At 39.0% G+C, this 17,650-nt stretch overlaps 1 protein-coding gene across 1 annotated transcript in view; it reads right to left on the bottom strand.

Moving 5' to 3' along the window:
- The window catches only part of CNTNAP5 (contactin associated protein family member 5), a 297,497-nt gene that overhangs the window by 37,410 nt on the left and 242,437 nt on the right, over positions 1-17,650 (bottom strand). Inside the window, exons 17-19 of the mRNA XM_075093104.1 lie at positions 16,077-16,295; positions 6,679-6,918; positions 4,908-5,132 (exon numbers count right to left, since the gene is read on the bottom strand). Of these exons, the coding sequence (XP_074949205.1) occupies positions 4,908-5,132; positions 6,679-6,918; positions 16,077-16,295 (684 nt within the window). The remainder of the gene's footprint in view (positions 1-4,907; positions 5,133-6,678; positions 6,919-16,076; positions 16,296-17,650) is intronic.

The following is a 17,650-nucleotide window of genomic DNA, read 5'->3' as shown; positions in this document are numbered from 1 at the left end:
GCTTGAAAACTAGTCTCCTCAAGAAAGCTGTCTCCCACACTTCCCAACACGACTCACTTTCCTGCTCCTGATCTGTTAAAAATAACTGTACCTGAACCTCAGCACCATTTTCCATTTCAGTCACCTAAATTGTGCAGGTTGTTCAATGGGTGATGAAAGTCTGTAAGCCAGAAGGTGTTCTCAAAAGATAAGACAATTGCACTAGCAATAGGGTAGCCCAGAGGGCCTTTCTGCAGCACTTTATCTATATCCTGTGGTACCCACACCCCAAAACTACACCCCATAAGGCAAAGTAAAAGAAGCAACAAAATCACCCCCCAAACCCACCCCAGTGCTTCAGTAAGTCTTACTTACCCTACTTATTTTAGCTTTGCCCCACTGAACTCCAGAACCGGCAGCATGAACAGAATCCAAAGATTCTTTGCCTCAAAGACTAGATTTTTTGCCTTTCTTTACCACTGAATGACAAAAGCTTTGGTTTTGCTTGAGAAAAGTTGTTGGAGGTGCAGCTGAACAGACTTGCAAGACAAAAACTATAAGGAGAATTTACATGCCTTCAACAGAAAGGCTGCTTCTGACTTAGAGACAGAAGGAGATTACAGTAGATTTCTAGTTTATTAAAAAGAAAAAAAAATTCTCACTGATGACATTTGCTGCTTTTTGTCAGAGGGTTAATTTAGCTCACCTCTATTACAGGTTTTGGTTTCTTTTCCTATTTACTTCAAATATCAGCTGATCTCAAGACCTTACAGGACAGGGCGGTGGAGTTGATCTAGGTCCTGCTGCTATATTCTGAGTATCAGACACCTAACAGAAGAATTAGTCAAGTTGTTTTCATTTGTACTTTTGTTCTTAACTGTGCTTTTTCCCTTGTCCTTAACCTTTCCTATGCGATTTCAGAGTTTTGCTTTGCAAAAGAAATTGAGAACAAAGCTCACTGTGATGGCAATAGGTAGGAAAAAAAAAGGACTCAGATTGTTTAGTTTCTTATGAGATCAGATAATAAATACAGATACATTTTCAATCACTCTGGGATAGTTTGAGATTCTATCTCTTCTTTGATCCTGGCTATCTTCTGTTTTTTAGATCAGGAAACCTTGTTTCCATGGAGAAAGCCAACAACACTGAGAATTAAGGACCTGGAAAAACATTTTCTAGACAATATACTTCTTCATATCACATTTGATTACTTGCAGGGGGGGGAAGGAAGAATGGAGAAAGGAGAAGCACTAACAGTTTCTTTCTTAACATTTTCCTCCCCCATCCATTATTGTCTTTAGGGGTCAAAGCAAAGATAATAATACCAAGGTACTGGTAACTTGGTGAAATCATGTAAACGTAAAAATTTACAGTGAAAATTTAGCCTGGGAAAGAAAAAACTATTTTTTTTTCTTGGCAGTAGCTTCCCATGATGTGAATAATTTCTGTGGACTGACACACTGAAAAGGCTAGAAACATTTACCCTTTTTCTGTAGCTTTGTAATGAGCACTGATATTAAAAACACACTGCCAATTATTAAGCACTGCTAATCGTTTGGATGTGGAACCACTGTGACTATGTGAGCTTTGCGTACACACCCATCTATATACATGTATACATACCCTTCTACATACAGTACATACACATCTATATATATGTGTAATTCAAAAATCCATGGGTACAATATGTAAGGCTGGGGAGGAGAGGACAATGCTAAGTTATCGCATGCAATTTTCAAAGGCACATGTATGATTTAGAAGCATAAGAATTAAGTAATGGCAGAAAGAATCTCTAAGTCATCTTTAAAAACAGAGCTTTCAAAAATTTACCCATAAGCTGCCAGGACATGAGCCAATTGATCAGAGATAAGAACAAGATTATGATACAGACAAGTTCTTTGGGTGGGAAATGTTTCTAGAAACATTAGCTGCTAGGCACTACTGAGCATCTCATTTTATAGAAGGAGATCGCCTGTATAGGCCTGGAATTGTAGCTTCTACATTGATATATAGTGGTACCCATCATCTGTCATAACTTTACCTGCTTCATGAGCTACCTGCCCTCTGAGGCTCCAAGCACTGGAAGGACTTTCTGTGTGGGCAGCATTGATCTGGGTGGGTGAAGCCATGAGTGGGCATGAGGAGATTTTATTTCCTTTCCCACCTGACATTGGCCTGTTGGGTAATTCTAAATCAAACACTTTACTACCACAATTCTAGGGTCTCAGTCAATACATACTCTATCTTCTAATAATAGGACCTTCTTTACAGACTGATGATGGTACACAGTGACCTGGGGTTAAATGTGATTATTAATTAATTTTAGTGAAACCAACTGATTTTACAGGAAACATTTCACACCTGACTGGATTAGACCATAGCTGCCTATATGAGTTCACTTTCATACAAACCTCTTTTAATATAGTCTAACTATGGTAAGCCTTGCAGACACTTTCACTTCTTTTATGTTAGGTGTTTAACACAGAAAGTCTGAATTACCAGAAACATTCTTCTCTTTGTCACTTTTGTTAACTAATAATTTCCCTAGTTATCTTGTGGATAATAGAAAAGAGGAATAACAGGATACATGAGTAGTGCCTTGAAAAATACTTACAAAAGGTGAAGTATTAGGGTATACATAGACTCTTCCAATGTAGTTGCTTAACAAGTGGAAAGGGTTTTGGGATTATGGCAAAGAATATTACTGCTCACCTCTTAAGTGAGAATGCCCATTCCCATTTCGATAGGAGCCTAACCTTTATTTATCCAATAAGTTATCCAGCAGGGACCTGCTTAGGTCCTACTATACACTGCCAGACTCAGCAAGATTCCTTGAAAATGAGCCAATAAGGGAGAAGAAATCACCGTCATTTTTAATGCTACAAAGGACATTGTTATTCATAGTCCAGTAACTTTATGGCAAGCATAAACCTCTTGGAGGAAGAAAGAGTAACGTATCTGAATATTATTTTAACTGGAATAATTTCAATTCCAACAAGACTAAAAAATAAGAGGATAGAAGGTGTAAAAAATTATTACATTTGGGACAAAGGGTAGAGAATATACATGCTGAAATGATTGTCCTGAAAGAATGACACAGAAGCATGCACAGAGTAACCCTGAAAGACACTTTCAGAGCTAACCAAGGTCAACTAGTTCTCTTAATAACTTTTGCATACAGTGCTACATTTTATAGTCCAGAGTTTTAGAGCCTGACATCTCACCAACCCTCTAAACTACTATTATCTTCATTTCACAAGTGAGTAAATAGAGGTACAGATCTGAGAAAAGTACAGTTGTTCAAACTGCCTGAGTGTGCTGAGAGCTGCTCCACCTAATTTCCAGAAGTACTGAGAGTCTCTGCCTCTGACTGAACAAAAGCAGAGATCTGCAGATTGTGCAGCTGCCAAAATACAAGGCTTATCTCTGCTCCTGCTGAGCTGCTACAAGAGATCCTGGTGTTCTGATCCCAACCCCTTCCCCAACCACCATTAGACTCCCTGCTTCCAGAACTTCACAATTATAGCTTGCTTATGGTTGTATTTCATCAATAAAAGTCAATTGACTCATGTTTCTAAGGTCATTTTATACTACTCTGGCAGCAGTAAAGGTGATTTAAATGGATATTACATTTTCATTCACTTTAAGGCTATTTTCAATTGCCTGAGTGGCATCAAGAGACCCAAGTGTAACTGAGAAGCAGATTCCAAGGTTTTACCTCAGCAGCGGCTAACCTATGCCACCCTGGAGCTATGCACTGGAATATTCTTATATCTGAAAATCATAAACACTTGCCTTTCAGAGCAAATCAGAGATGGAAAACTGGGACTGGGCAGGAGAGGAAAGACGGTTTCCTCCATAGTCCCACCGCCCTCCTGTGACTTCACTTAAGGGAGATGGGTCCAGGCTGATACTGACCCAGCTGCCCCTCCTGGGATTTGGATACTCATCCCATGCCAGCCCGAATGCTAGCTGCATGACATAACCAGGAGGTAAACTATTGCAAAGCCCATATAGAGAACAAAACCCTTATCTTTTCCTTATAGTTTCATTTGAGGGTACTTGAAAGCTTAGCTATTTTGGAATTTGCAAAGCTTCAGAATGATCTGGGTCATTCGGTCAAATGCACATATTCAACCACATAGCATTAACTTTCTATTGTTCTGCCACAGGCTAGTGACTCACCAATATGCTTACTCATCACTTCCAGTGCTCTAGTGGCTGATAACTCTTGAATAATTCAAACATCCCCATTTGTCTAGGACGATGTTTGTCTTGAGCAAGTTTTCTGAAAGCACTGCAAGGACTCAGGAGCCAGAGTTTTACTGAGAAGACATAGGGCTTATGCCCCTAAAACCTTTACATGTTTTCCAGAAGTCCCTATGCCATGTGCCCTTTTACAGAAAATGGATTTACACCTCATGTTTTGGTCAGTGAGCCTAGAAAACTTCTACATTTTCTGGCTTTAATATTCAGACATACTGGCCATATTCCATTGAAACAACCAAGAGCAATACATGTTCCAAGACAGAATGCAAAAGATAAAATGATAATATATTTCTGCACCAAGTGTTCTTGTACGTTCATTGTATTTCTCATTGCCTTATCTTGGAGGCCTAATGGATTTCAGTGTGGAATAAATAGCAAGGAACTGCTATTGTACAGTCTTGCCAAATGAAAGTCAAAGCACATTTTAAACCCCAACAACATGATTATTCAAAGACTGAATAGGCAAGTGTAGCACTGAATGCCAAATAAAGGGACATAAACAAGAGTGATAGCCATTTGCATGAACGGAATACCATGAAGTTGATAAAGTTGCAGACACAGAAATGAACTTAAATCAGTGCAGAACTCCACACTATTCTCACAGAAAACCTATTGCAGTTACACTGGTCTCCCTTTGGTAGCAAATCAAGAGTACTTACCATTCTTGGAGAGAATCACAGCCAAATATTCATGAAAGTAGGTATTGATGTACAGCAGAAGGCTTGGAGTATGTGCCGTGAGAAAGCTAAATGCAATATTTTCCTTGGACATGACAGCATCCGCATAAATGGCAGAGCTTGAGGTGCTTGCATTTTTTGTGACAGGATAAGGTTCTTGGAAAATATAGGTAACTGAAGTGCTGGCTTCAAATAATGCAGAAACCTCTGAAAGCATATATAAACCAAGGGAATAATTTCAGCTACTGCATTTTCAGGTCTCCCAGAAAGGCATGGACATGAGCTGACTGCCTCAGAAGCAGAACACTGCAAAATGCCCCTGACCCAGCTGACATCACCATTCCTTAATTTGGACAAGCAGTGTGTCCTTCCTTATAGCTTGTTTGTCTGGCACAGAGAAGGACAGTATATGAAGACAAGCCTCTAAATTCAACTGTTTTAATGATGGAATCAGAGTTCCACAAGATGGAACAGGCCAAAATGTCTGTCAGCCAAATAAATTCTCGGTTCACCATCTTCTGACAGCTGACACGTGAGGCAATATTCTCTGTCTTTCCCCCATAGTAAAGACAATAAATTTATCCTTTCCAGCCTCCTTTTTAAACGAAGTCATTATTAAAGCAACACATTGACCCAAAGACAGCGACTAAGGGAAATTGTCTTTGGTAGCTCCAAAAGAAGAGAAACATTACCTGAAACATCAGATCCCAAGAACTCACGCTTGTGTGTTCAATAAACACAACATAGTCTGGCCATGAAATACACAGATGTGATAACAGCAGATTTTTCCAATGTGAGGCACAGTATAGTCAGGATGGTGATATCTTCAGCTACAGACTGAGTACAAATACTTTCTCCGATAAACCAGCTCCACCTCTACAGCAGCATCTCCTAATGGGACACTAGTTATTTGATATAGCTTTCATGACATTGGTGCCAAATCCACAGCTCACGTAAGTGAGCACCATTCTGTGACCTGCAGTAAAACTAAACGGATTTACACCAGCAGATGATGCAGCCCATTTAGTAAACCTGTTGCTTTTGTGAGGTGAGAGGCAGCCATGGAAATTAAAACACTCACATTGCACCTTGCTGTTATTGAGTAGGAGTTTTGCTAGTTCTTTCCTCTCCCAAAGAGCATGCTATCTAAATTGGATGTTCTTTATTTGCCCTGCTCCTATTTCTGGTGTTGGCTGTATCTCCTATGACCCACCAAAACAATTCAGTGAGGACACATCCACCAAAGACCAAACCATGCAAATCACTTTTCTCCTGAATGCTTCACACTTATTTTTGAAATCTCAATGTTTGGATGGGTTGTCACAGGAATGGCAAAAAACCCATTGCTCTAAAACTTTAAAGGAAAGCTCTTAAGATTTTGTTCTGGCCGACAAAGCTGGATGACCAACTTTGTCCAAACAAAGCAAATTAAACATTCAGACATGGGCAGAAAACTGTTATGAATAATTTCAGCCCTATTTGTTAATTTCTGGACCAAGCTATATGCAAACAAATACAGGATTCATAGTGGGTTATAGTTGGTAACTTTCATAGTACAACTAACACCATTTTAATTTTAGAGGCCACCACAGAAGTCAACGAAAGGAGGCATTATAGCTTGCTTAAGATGAACACAGTAATGCTGAAGCTGATATTAGAAACTTGTAACATCGGGGACACCAAGCTGAGATAGGAGAAACTGTGCTGTGATTCAGACACCACAAAGGACTCAGGATCAAAGCTTGCTGCCTACCTTCCTTGCAGAAAGGTCCCTCATAGGCTGAGTTGGTACAATCACAGGAGTAACCATTATACTTCTCCACACATTTTCCTCCATTATGGCACAGGTTACCATAACTGCTGCAATGTCCTGGACATCCAGGTTTAACACCAGGTGTCATTTTAGCTCTCTCTTCAAGGTCAAGTTTCTGTCCATTTAAATGCAGAGATCGAATACACCCCAAAAAGCCCTTTTGTCTGGAAGCTGTTCCCCCTGAAAAAGAGAGAAAAAAGGACATGCATTCATTGTTGAGTCTGCACAGTAATCAAAGCCCTGAAGCCCAATCCAGAGGTATAAATATGAATCCATGAATTTTAAAAAATATTATCTATTATATATCAATGCACACAGTGGCAAAAAGATGACAGATGGACAGCCCTGGAAACTAAAGGTCTCTATTTATCTTTATGAAAGGACTAAAAAGCTGTATGTGACATTTTCTTGTTGCCATTCTTCTCTTTCCTGCCTTATCTACTGCCCTGTCTGGCATTTAAACTACACATTCATTTGGGGAAAAGATTAGCTTCTTTATCTTATGACTGCATATCACCTAGTACATATGAAAACCAAACCTAAATTTTTTTTTTCTATTTGTTGCCATAGTACAGGGTATAAATAACACCCTAATCCCAAGAGCAGGTGAGTTACACATGCTGATGTGTTCGGATAAAAGGGATGAATCATGTTCAGCACCAGGCCTGCTGGCTGAAGGGAAATGACTTGAATTAGAATTTATGCATGACTGCCCAACCTGATGTTGCATGTGAATGGTTGTTGTAGGCAAGAAACAGGAGTTCAGGTCACAGTAGTGTTATTTATGACAATTGTTAAACATAATTGCATTTCTTCCTTAAGACCAGAGCTGTACGGATCTATGCAAGAGGGCAGTTCAGCCTCTACAAGCTAGCTATTCTTACCAACTCAATGAAATTGCTAACGGTGTTAAAATGAAGACATTCTTCCATAAGAGGTGGTCTTTGAGAATGATAATAATGATGATTGTTAGAGTACTTTCTGAAAATACCACCATTTTTGTTATTGTAGTCTTTGTTTGGCTGTTGCCAATGTTTTGCTTTTGAAGATACTACAATTTTGATTGCTGCTAAGAAATCTAATTCTGGTTCAGGAGTTATCAGCTATCAGTAGTCTCTGAAATGCTAGCTTTATTGGTGATTCTCCTGTAAAAGTAGTATGAACGAAGTTATCTTTCCAAGTTATTCTTCTGTAGAAGTTAGTTCTATACCAAAATACATAAGATATTACATCTTCTGATAAATCCTTGTAGAAAAGCATATGTTTTTTCATGAATTGTTTAATTAAAGCAAGACTTCTTCAAACTAAGAGAATGAACAATGGTCTGAAAAGCAATCTTACCAAAACCCTATTGTTCTGCTATACCATATGTATTTTTCTTTTTGGTACAGTAATAGCAGAAATACTGGATTTGAATTAGAATAATTGAACTACAGATAATATGTGTTGGACAGGTATATTTCATGCTAATTTCATGATGCCTTTCTCAGAGGAACAAATATTTTCAAATTCATCTTTAGCCAGCTATTCCTTTCAGGTGAACAAATGTTGGCTCACTTATTTTAAAAGCCCCCTCTAAGCACAAGAATTGGGCCCTCTGCATTTGCTTCACTGTGCACACACAATCCTTTTCTTTGGAGACTTTTCTCCAAAACCAAACATACCATACAGAATTTTCAGTAATGTCCAAATAAATAAAAGTGCAATTTCTCCCTTTAAGGTTACTGGTTACTCTGTTTTCTTTTGCATGGAAGGTAACCACAAATATTACAAGGATAAATGACAGTTTCCCTGCCTCTTCTCCCTGCATGAAAATCCCAGCTGTAACATTTAAAGAATGAGTACAAACTATTGCTAATTATTCCACAGATGTCATGTTTATTGCACTACACATATTCTTACTCCTCTCTGAAGCACTTTGGAAAGCCATGCAGAGTAAGTTTCTTACTCTTTTCCCCTTCCAAAATCTGGTGAGTATAGAGCTTAACAGAGACCTCCTATATGATCCTAGATCCACACAGTGGAAGCAAGTCTGTTTATTATTTGGGCAGTTTTCTTCAATTGATTAGACCTAACCTTCAAATACATTCCTGAGAAGCAGATAAAAACTGAAGACAAACAAATTAGGCTTTGCAGATTCCTCCTGCTCTAATAGGCCTGTTGGACTGGACATTTTCATGGATGTGACCTAAATGTTTTGTTCAGGAAAACAGATTTTAGGATAAGCCTCAGGACTATAAACACCAAGGTTAAGGGTGCTATTTTCTGGGTGGAGGTGACAGTCAAAGGAGTCATGCTGTTTTCAGGAAGGTATTTATGCAGCTGAACTTTACTGAGAAGCCTTGGGGCAAGGAAGAGAGAATCTGGGAGGAGGGGTCAGGAAGCTTACAACTGAACACTCATAGTGTAGCTTGGTGACACGATTGGCTAAATAATTAACACTCTATCAATGAATTGAGGATTTGCTTTAAAAAGCAATGGAGTTTTTGTTGATAAGGACTGGATTAGGGCGGCTGAAGCAGTGTGAATAAGTATTAGAGGCATTCATGCTTTATGTAACTGATACAAAGAAAAGGAAAGGGCATTGGAGTATAAGAATCATAATTATTATTACTTGGGAGTAGGAGAACTTGCTACGATGTTCCTCAGAAGCCATCCAATTCACACTTGTTAGTCTCAAAATGAGAGTTGTACAAAGCAGTCAGGATAGACAAGGATTTGAGCATTAATTCCTCTTCTTGGCCTCCAACATAACCCGAAGTTGTCAACAGATTCCTCTATAAACAACAACCGTAAACAAAGTACCGTCCTCCTTTTCTCCTTCCTTTTCTCTGTCTCCCGAGAAGGTTTCTCAGATGTTGACCCTGTCTGGGTTATGTTGCGTTTGGACTGCTTATGACAGACAGGAGATTCACACAAGGACTCCTTGCTCTCTTGCTCCCAGAAACAACACCGGGAATCCAAGCACTTAACTTTGTTAGTCTCCTTAACATACCAAATGAATAGCACAAAAACTTCTGATCAAAGCTTTATGCATCAAATGAACTTCTTAGGATTTGTGTTTTGTTTCTCTGACGTTACCAGTCTGAGTGCAGATCCTGTTCTCAGAGGTCTACAAGGACTGTCTTTTGCCTCTCCTCCCCATACTGGAGTGTTATGGTCATGCCTTCTCCACTAGATAAGACAGTTTCATCTCAGACTATACCATGAGAGGAGATGATGGCGCACCCTCTCTCCAGGACCACGGGGTTATACCAGGAGACAGCTGCACTATCCAAAATGGTGTCACTTATTTTGAACGCTGAAAGTGACTGTCCACTGAAAGGAATGATTTTTGCCTGTCCCTTAAGAGCAAGTAATGTGCCATATTGGTCAGTTGCTGGGCAGTTTGATGAAGTTGATATTATCTACCTTGTACATTTGTTTAGGGTTTGCTTCTTCTGCTGTAATTTTTTTAAGTTAACAGAAGAAACATGGCCAGGTGCAAGGATATCCATCTTGTGACTGAGGATTATAAAGCAGCCTAAAGCAGTTAGATACCCAAGACCCACTAAAAGAAAGTGAGAAATGGTTTTCTAACCCTTTTAGGCTGCTGTAAAATCCAAGTTTGTTTGATTTTGAGTGTACTGGCAATGAAAAGTCATTTTGCCCTTTCACTCTGCACACACATGAAGCTATCACAGAAGCCTGACATATATTCCATGTGTGCCAAAGTTGGCCTTCAACAGACTTTCTGACTTTATTCTAAGCTATTGCAACAAGTGTAGCCATAGAAAAACTCTTTCTGGTACTACATAGATAAATACCTAAGTGCCCTGTAAGTCAATTGCACATTTAACTCAACCGCTAATCATACAAATATTACTTAATCTACACTTATCACGGTTTAGCCCCAGTCAGCAACCAAGCACCACAGAGTCTCTCACTCATTCCTCCCACAATTGGATGGGGGAGAGAATCAGAAGAGTAAAAGTGAGGCAACTCATGGGTTGAGATAAAGACAGTTTAACAGGTAAAGCAAAAGCTGAGCACACAAGCAAAGCAAAACAAGGAATTCATTCACTGCTTCCCATGGGCAGGCAGGTGTTCAGCCATCTCCAGGAAAGCAGGGCTCCATTACATGTAATGGTTACCTGGGAGGACAAACACCATCACTCTGAACGTCCCCTCTTTCCTTCTTCCCTCAGGTTCGTTTGCTAAGCATGACATCATATGGTACAGAATATCCTTTTGGTCGTTTGGATCAGCTGCTTTGGCTGTGCCCCCTCCCCTCCCAGCTTCTTGTACCCCTGGCAGGGCATGGGACACTGGAAAAGTCTTTGACTAGTAGAAACACTACCTAGTGACACTTAGCTGCTACTTAACAACAACTAAAACATCAGTGTACCATGAACACTTTTTTGCTATTCCAAATCCAAAACACACTCTACCAGCTACACTAAAGAAAATGAACTCTATCCCAGCCAAAACCAGAACAACATTTTTGTCTCTTCCTGACTATGCAGAACCGTTTCTCCATAACAGAGAGAAACCACAATTGGAGACAGTCAGATATTTGTAGGAAGTGATGGAATAAAACAAGAATTGGAAATTTGAATCCTGTCACATTTTCTTGCTATGACTGAGGAGATAAAAGGAGAGGGATTAGATTTGAATACCTCCATTTTGACTCCCCTCCTTTTGGTTTTATCTCCAAGCAGGTCCAATAAGAAGTTAGCTGTTTTCTATGGTTTATTTTTAACAGCATGTGTAAGAAATCACCAGTACAGTGGAATCCTAGGACCATCAGGCAATGACAATTTCTTACACATGCTATGTGGCATACTGGCCAGAGCAAATGCTTAGGTTCTGCTCCCCCAAAAGGGAACATCCCCCAAAGAGACATACAGGGCAGACATCATGTCAGCAAGATGCAAGAACAGCCAAGGCCATTGAATCAAACACAAAACAGGACAATGAAAGGTGTCAGGGCAGAACTGAATGGAGAACAGGTGGTATGGAAAGAAATGACACCCAGATTCCAGCATTCTGTGAATACAATGCATGGTACGAGCATATGGGAAGAAGGACCTGATTCTCAGCTCTGTCAATTCCTTTTATACAATACTAATGTTTAAAACAGACTTGGTAAACAGAAATCACTACGTGAGTACATCTTTCTGGGATATGTAAAACTCATGTGAACTACTCTATCTGTGATGTTGTACCAGGTCCAAAATGGAAGTATTTTTGGGTGCATTAGTGTGAAGATAACGAACTATGGCTACCTTTAGCTTATTAAGGCCAGAAGTGAGTGAAGAGGCTTTCTCGCAGAGTACTGTTAATCCAAGTAATGTAATGAGAGTTCAAGCCCAGTAAGACATGCCTAACATTCAGAGATACTCCACAGAAATTCAGTTGAAAATTAACACACCCATGGTTACACCTAAGTACATAGAGCAAGCTGAAAATTGATTTTACCCTAGAAATGACCCAGACAGGCTTAAGTTCAAGAACATGCACAACTCAAAATTAGCATAGGGACAATGTAAGTCATGGTGAGACTCCCAGGTTCTGCTATAGTCTCTGAACATCTGGATTTCTCTGCTGGAATAAGCAACCATGACAAACAAATACTGAACTTGCTGTCATTATATATTAGTTAGTATCCCTTGGAGACAACTCAAGCTCACATTTTTCACAGTCTTCAGGACACAGCTTTGCATTAGTTCACAATCAGTGTTTTCTCCATCTAAAAGAACTAGACAGTTGTTGTGATTTGGGTTTTTTAGGTTTGGTTTTTTATGGAAGAGAATATTTGCTCACACATGTGGTATATTTTTATCCCTGAATCCAGTCTTTTTTAATTCCTTGCTCAAATTTAGGAGGGAGAATATTATGTTCTCCCATATTTCAAGAAAACTAGTAGCAGGGTAAATAAGAGAAAAACTGCATCAAGGTCTCTACTCAGTAAGACAGAAGTGTGAATTCATTCCTTACTGGACGTAAAAGAACCTACACACATAAAAAATCCTTCACTGCTCTTAGTCATTGGAAAATCTTCAATAAAAGCCTAAATCTCCTAAAATACGTAAGTCAGTCAATCTGAAGATAAACTTCCAAGGAAAGTTAGGCCTTCATAACTCTCATCCTTGCAAAGTATTCAAAGGCTGATTAACTTCTTCACAATGCGTCAGTATCACCGGATCAGAAGCAAATGAAGCACAGCTCCTGACTGCCTACAACTCACCGTTTTGTTAGCATTGCCAGAGAAGGCTTCTGTTCAACTCTCTTTACTATAAATCATAGGAAGTAAAAAGTCTTTTTGACAGGCCAACTTTAAAAAAAAAAACAAACCCAACAACAAGCTAGCATAAAAACCCAAGAGCTGTAATCTTCTATTACATACAGTCCCAAATATATCTGGGTTTTGGGTTAAGAAGGAAAAATCTGTCCAAAACAGAAGTAAATTATTCATAAAACAGGCTGAAACAGTTGACAAGAAATTAATTGGTCCAAATTACCAGGACTCCTTTAAAATTATGTTATATGCCAACTGCCCCTGTAGTCATATTTTATAAATGTCCAAATTAATTTTTATGGGTTATCTACTCCCTATACGTGTGTATAACTCCTTCAAAGGAAAAGACTCAAAACCACCTCATATTTACTGCATATAGGCTGATGTCTGTGAAGCAACAGGAAAATAATCATAGTTTGAAAACTACAGTGGATCTCCATTCAATCATATTCATAATGCTACATGATACTAATATAGTTCTTTCATCCCAAAGGATCAATAAATCCTTCCAGAAGATAAATACACTAAATTAAATTTTGACATTGAGCCTTATTTATGAGATTTACAAAATATTTGAATTGATTCTGGTGAAAAATCAAGAAAAAAACCTTTATATCTTAATGACTAGCTATCTCCAGTGTGGAAACAATGTTCCCGGTTTAAATGGAATGAAATAGGGAGATTCAATTAAAAAAATTGCTTTTTAAAAATAGCAAATCACATCCGATATATAGATTATTTACTAAGAATGTGCAGACTAATTGTGGAAACCCCTTAATCACTGTCAGTATGAAGAGTGCTGCAGAAACAACTATGTGTGGATTATAGGGGGGAATAGGAACTAATATTATATGCTGCTGCTTCTTTCCTTTTTACAGTGTTGTTAATGCATTTGTTTTTCAGATGGGATAAAATTCAGTCTGCATGGTTGAGGTATTAAATCAGCTGTTTCCTATTAGAGATTAGAATGAGACCTTCAGTAGAGACAAATTATGCCACATCTGTGTATAGTTGGCCTCCTGCCACCTTTCCCTGGAGCACCCAGGGACAGTGTCAGGAGGCTGCCCAGCTTCCTGTCTCTTCTGACTGCTCTTAGGAAAATGTAGGAAGTCACAGACAGTTTTGGCCTTCAATATGGTAGAGCTAAGGGCTGAAAAAGCCCTCCTAAAAATATTAGGTTTTCTGTCCCTTTTGTTCAGGGTTCAGTAAAAGTGTCAATGGACAACTGAACACCATCTATTTACTGCACAGTGAGAACTTTTCACCTCTTGGCTGAGATAAAGTAACTACATCCTAGATTTTATTGTAAATTTTATATACAATCAGAGAAAAATTTAGGTTGGAAGTCACTGCTGGAGATCAGCTGGTCCAAACTGTTCCTGAAAGCAGGCTACATGCAGATGAAGTAGATTCACTCTCCACCAAAACCAACAGGACCTTTTCTGCACTCAGTCCCCACCTTGTACTGATGCATGATGGTATTCTGCCCCCAAAGCAGGGATTTGCATTTGTCTTTGCTGACGAAGATTCCTGTTGGCCCATTTCTCTGTTGAGGTTCTTAACTACCGTGGATTTCCATGATGCAATTCATTGATTATGTCACTCTAAAACCACCATGAAGTTTGTTCAGGGAACCTGTTAATTTTGCTGAGGTAGATAATATGCAAGCTTATAGGCAGATACTGCTTTTCAGATGTGAGATGGTAAGCAGCTAATATATATGACATATCTGATAGATAATCTATGATAAATCCTTCATATTTACTCCTTTAAAAAGACACAACTGAAAATTTGCAGAAGTCTATCCAGTCATTAAATTCTCTACGTTTTCTACCTTGGCTAGATTTCTCTGATGTTTCTAAGGTGTCTAGCAGCCCAACCCTACTGGCTCCAGGCCTGGCCTTCTGCAGAGCTTGTTGTTTGGATCATCCTGGCATTTGAGAAACAAGCGATTAGATTAGCAGCATGCTTCATACCAGAAAACAGAAACCTCGCACTGTGACAGTCTTAAGCCTCCCTTCTGTGAGTTCTTCAGTGAACTTTCCTCTGGCTGAGTCTATCATAGATCATTTTAGGTATAAATCAACAGTTATGTCTCCTGGCCATTGATGCAGCTGTATCCATTCATTAACAGTTTCATTCCTTATGCTCAGAGCCCAGTAATTACTGCACACATATACTATAAAAAGCTCAAATAAATACCCCAAAAATCTTCTTAAAACAAAGTGTGTGGATACATGGGTAAACTTAACTAAAATGAATTGACAGACTGAGGTTTGCTATAGCATTTCAGCTAAGTAAGAGAATCCATTTTAAGGAAACAATCAGTAGTTACCTGAGTGGGCCTGAACAAGAAGCTGGTTTCAACCCATTCCATTGCTCAGCTGATTACTCAGAAAGACAACGTTTGAATATAGAAAAGGGAGAATTCTGTTTGTAATCCCTGATTATATTATCAAATACAATCTGGTCCTAATCTAGGTTTCATCTGCAAGGGAAATAAGGCAACAAAATATATGCAAACAGATTTTTTTTTTTCTTTTCCTCCTTTGAAAGATCACCTTCAGTTAAAATAACTGTATTTGCTTTGACTGTGTTCATAGTTCTCTCACACATGCACTCTATGGCCAAATAAAGGTTTTGGCAGGCATGCTTGAAGGAACTGACTTTAAGACCATACTGTCATTAAGTTTTTCCCCAGAAACATATATGACAAATTTGTGCCTTTTACATTGCACCTAAAAAGAGATCACATTTCCTACAGCAAATTACACTGCCAGTGCTGCACAAGGATAAATACTATGTGTTCTTTGCTAATAAATATGTTTCAAGCAATCTTAGACCCAAAAAATACATCCAGTATGGTATGGTTAAACTATGGTTAGTGCTTTGAGTGTAAAGGCTTTTGGGTTTACTTTATGTTGCCTATGCAGGAGCGGAAGAAGACAAAGCAGAATTAGGTCACCACATGCAAGCTCAATGGTGAAACAATAGTATTACCAAGGTACAGACATAGAAATAATATACATATTTACAGAAACCCTTAAATGGTCCCTACCTACAAATAATTGGCTGTTGAGCTGTAAGCGGAAGTGCCCCTCAGCAGGTGCCTCCAGGACCTTCTTGGGGAGGCTGTCCACCTGGAGTGAGGTTTGCTTGAGGTTCCTCTCTGCTCGAACGTAGTGCCACTGGTTGTCATTCAGGGGTGTGGGAGACTGCACAGTGGCTTCTGTAGGGCCATTCCCAACATCTATGGAGAAGGTGATCTCTTTGGGGGCTGGAATAGATAAACAGATGTGGAGAAGAAGTGACGGTCTGAATTAAATCATGGTTTTGACATCAAGAAATCTTACATAAATATAGGGTCCATTAACTTTTATGTCAGCAAATAGTACAGCACCATTTACCTCCCATCTCCTACACAGCAGCTTATACATAAATCTAAGCCTGCAGCCTCACTGTTTGATCTCTGCTGTGATTATGCTTGGTTGCGGGTACCCATCATTTTTGCTGTAACAATTACAATGCTCTAGAAATAGCAGTTTATTCTCTTTTTGAAGTAAAGTGCCAGATGCTGCACAAAAGTCACACAATGGTAGCAAAAGATTTTGGACAAATAACACCAAGATGGGGCAAAGGACGAAGGAGCTTTTTCTGACTAAAACTTTCAAAATATATGTACTTAGCAACCACAGAACTTTCCTGCAAATGGCAGGAGAGAATCCTACAAGCATTAGTTTGCCTGAATAAGCCTGACCCGGGAATCAAGGGAAAACAGATGAGCAAAACTAGTTTATTGGTCATCTTAAACTAAAAAGGCATATGTAACACATGTCCAGAGATAAGAAGGCTCCTGGAAACAGGATGATAATTGAAAAACAACAGCCATGTAAAGGACTCCATCTCACTCTGCTGGAAGCCTGAAAGGGGCCAGAACTTTTTAACACTCTTGTTCTTGATTACCTTTTCTCTTCCTAAAATGCTAAATGCACTAGAGAGACCAAGAACTAGGTCCACAGACTGCACAACCAGAAGTCTGTGGATTGAAAATTCATAAAATCCTGTTACTTCAAGCCCAACAAATTGGATAGAAGCAGCTTCCAAAACCAGACCGTAGATAGTTAAGATAGGAAACACTCCGCAGGGATAGACAAAGATCTATTCTGAGCCCCTGCATCTGCTAAAAGGCCATTTCCCTTCGAAGCAGCTGGTCTATAGAACTTCCTTGATACAAGGCCTTAAGGCTGCAAATTCCATCTGGCAGCAAGAAACACAACACCAAACTATTAATGAGAAGCCTAAGTTTAAAAGACAAAACTTTCCCCAAACTTTTAAAAAACTCTGAGAGCACAGATTTAACACACACACAAAAGCTTTCACCAAACAATCCTTCTATTTGTTTGCTGTATTTGTTATACTTGATGTCAAAATGACATTTTTACTTCTGTATCCCTGAGAATGAAATGCAGTACACTGAAGAACAACTAAATTGGACTTTGATGTGCAATTAATAGTAAATCATACCTCATTACCTTGTGATAATGCACCATGACATTTACCATTGGTTTAATGAATCGAAGGGCCTTGGGGCCCTGTTTTATTAAATTTTATGTTGGGGTTATTATAAGCATA

Source organism: Phalacrocorax aristotelis, chromosome 5, assembly GCF_949628215.1.
Source record: "Phalacrocorax aristotelis chromosome 5, bGulAri2.1, whole genome shotgun sequence".
In the NCBI taxonomy this organism is placed as follows: Eukaryota; Metazoa; Chordata; class Aves; order Suliformes; family Phalacrocoracidae; genus Phalacrocorax; species Phalacrocorax aristotelis.
The sequence above is the reverse complement of the archived record's forward strand: the minus strand, read 5'-3'. Positions and strand labels throughout refer to the sequence as shown.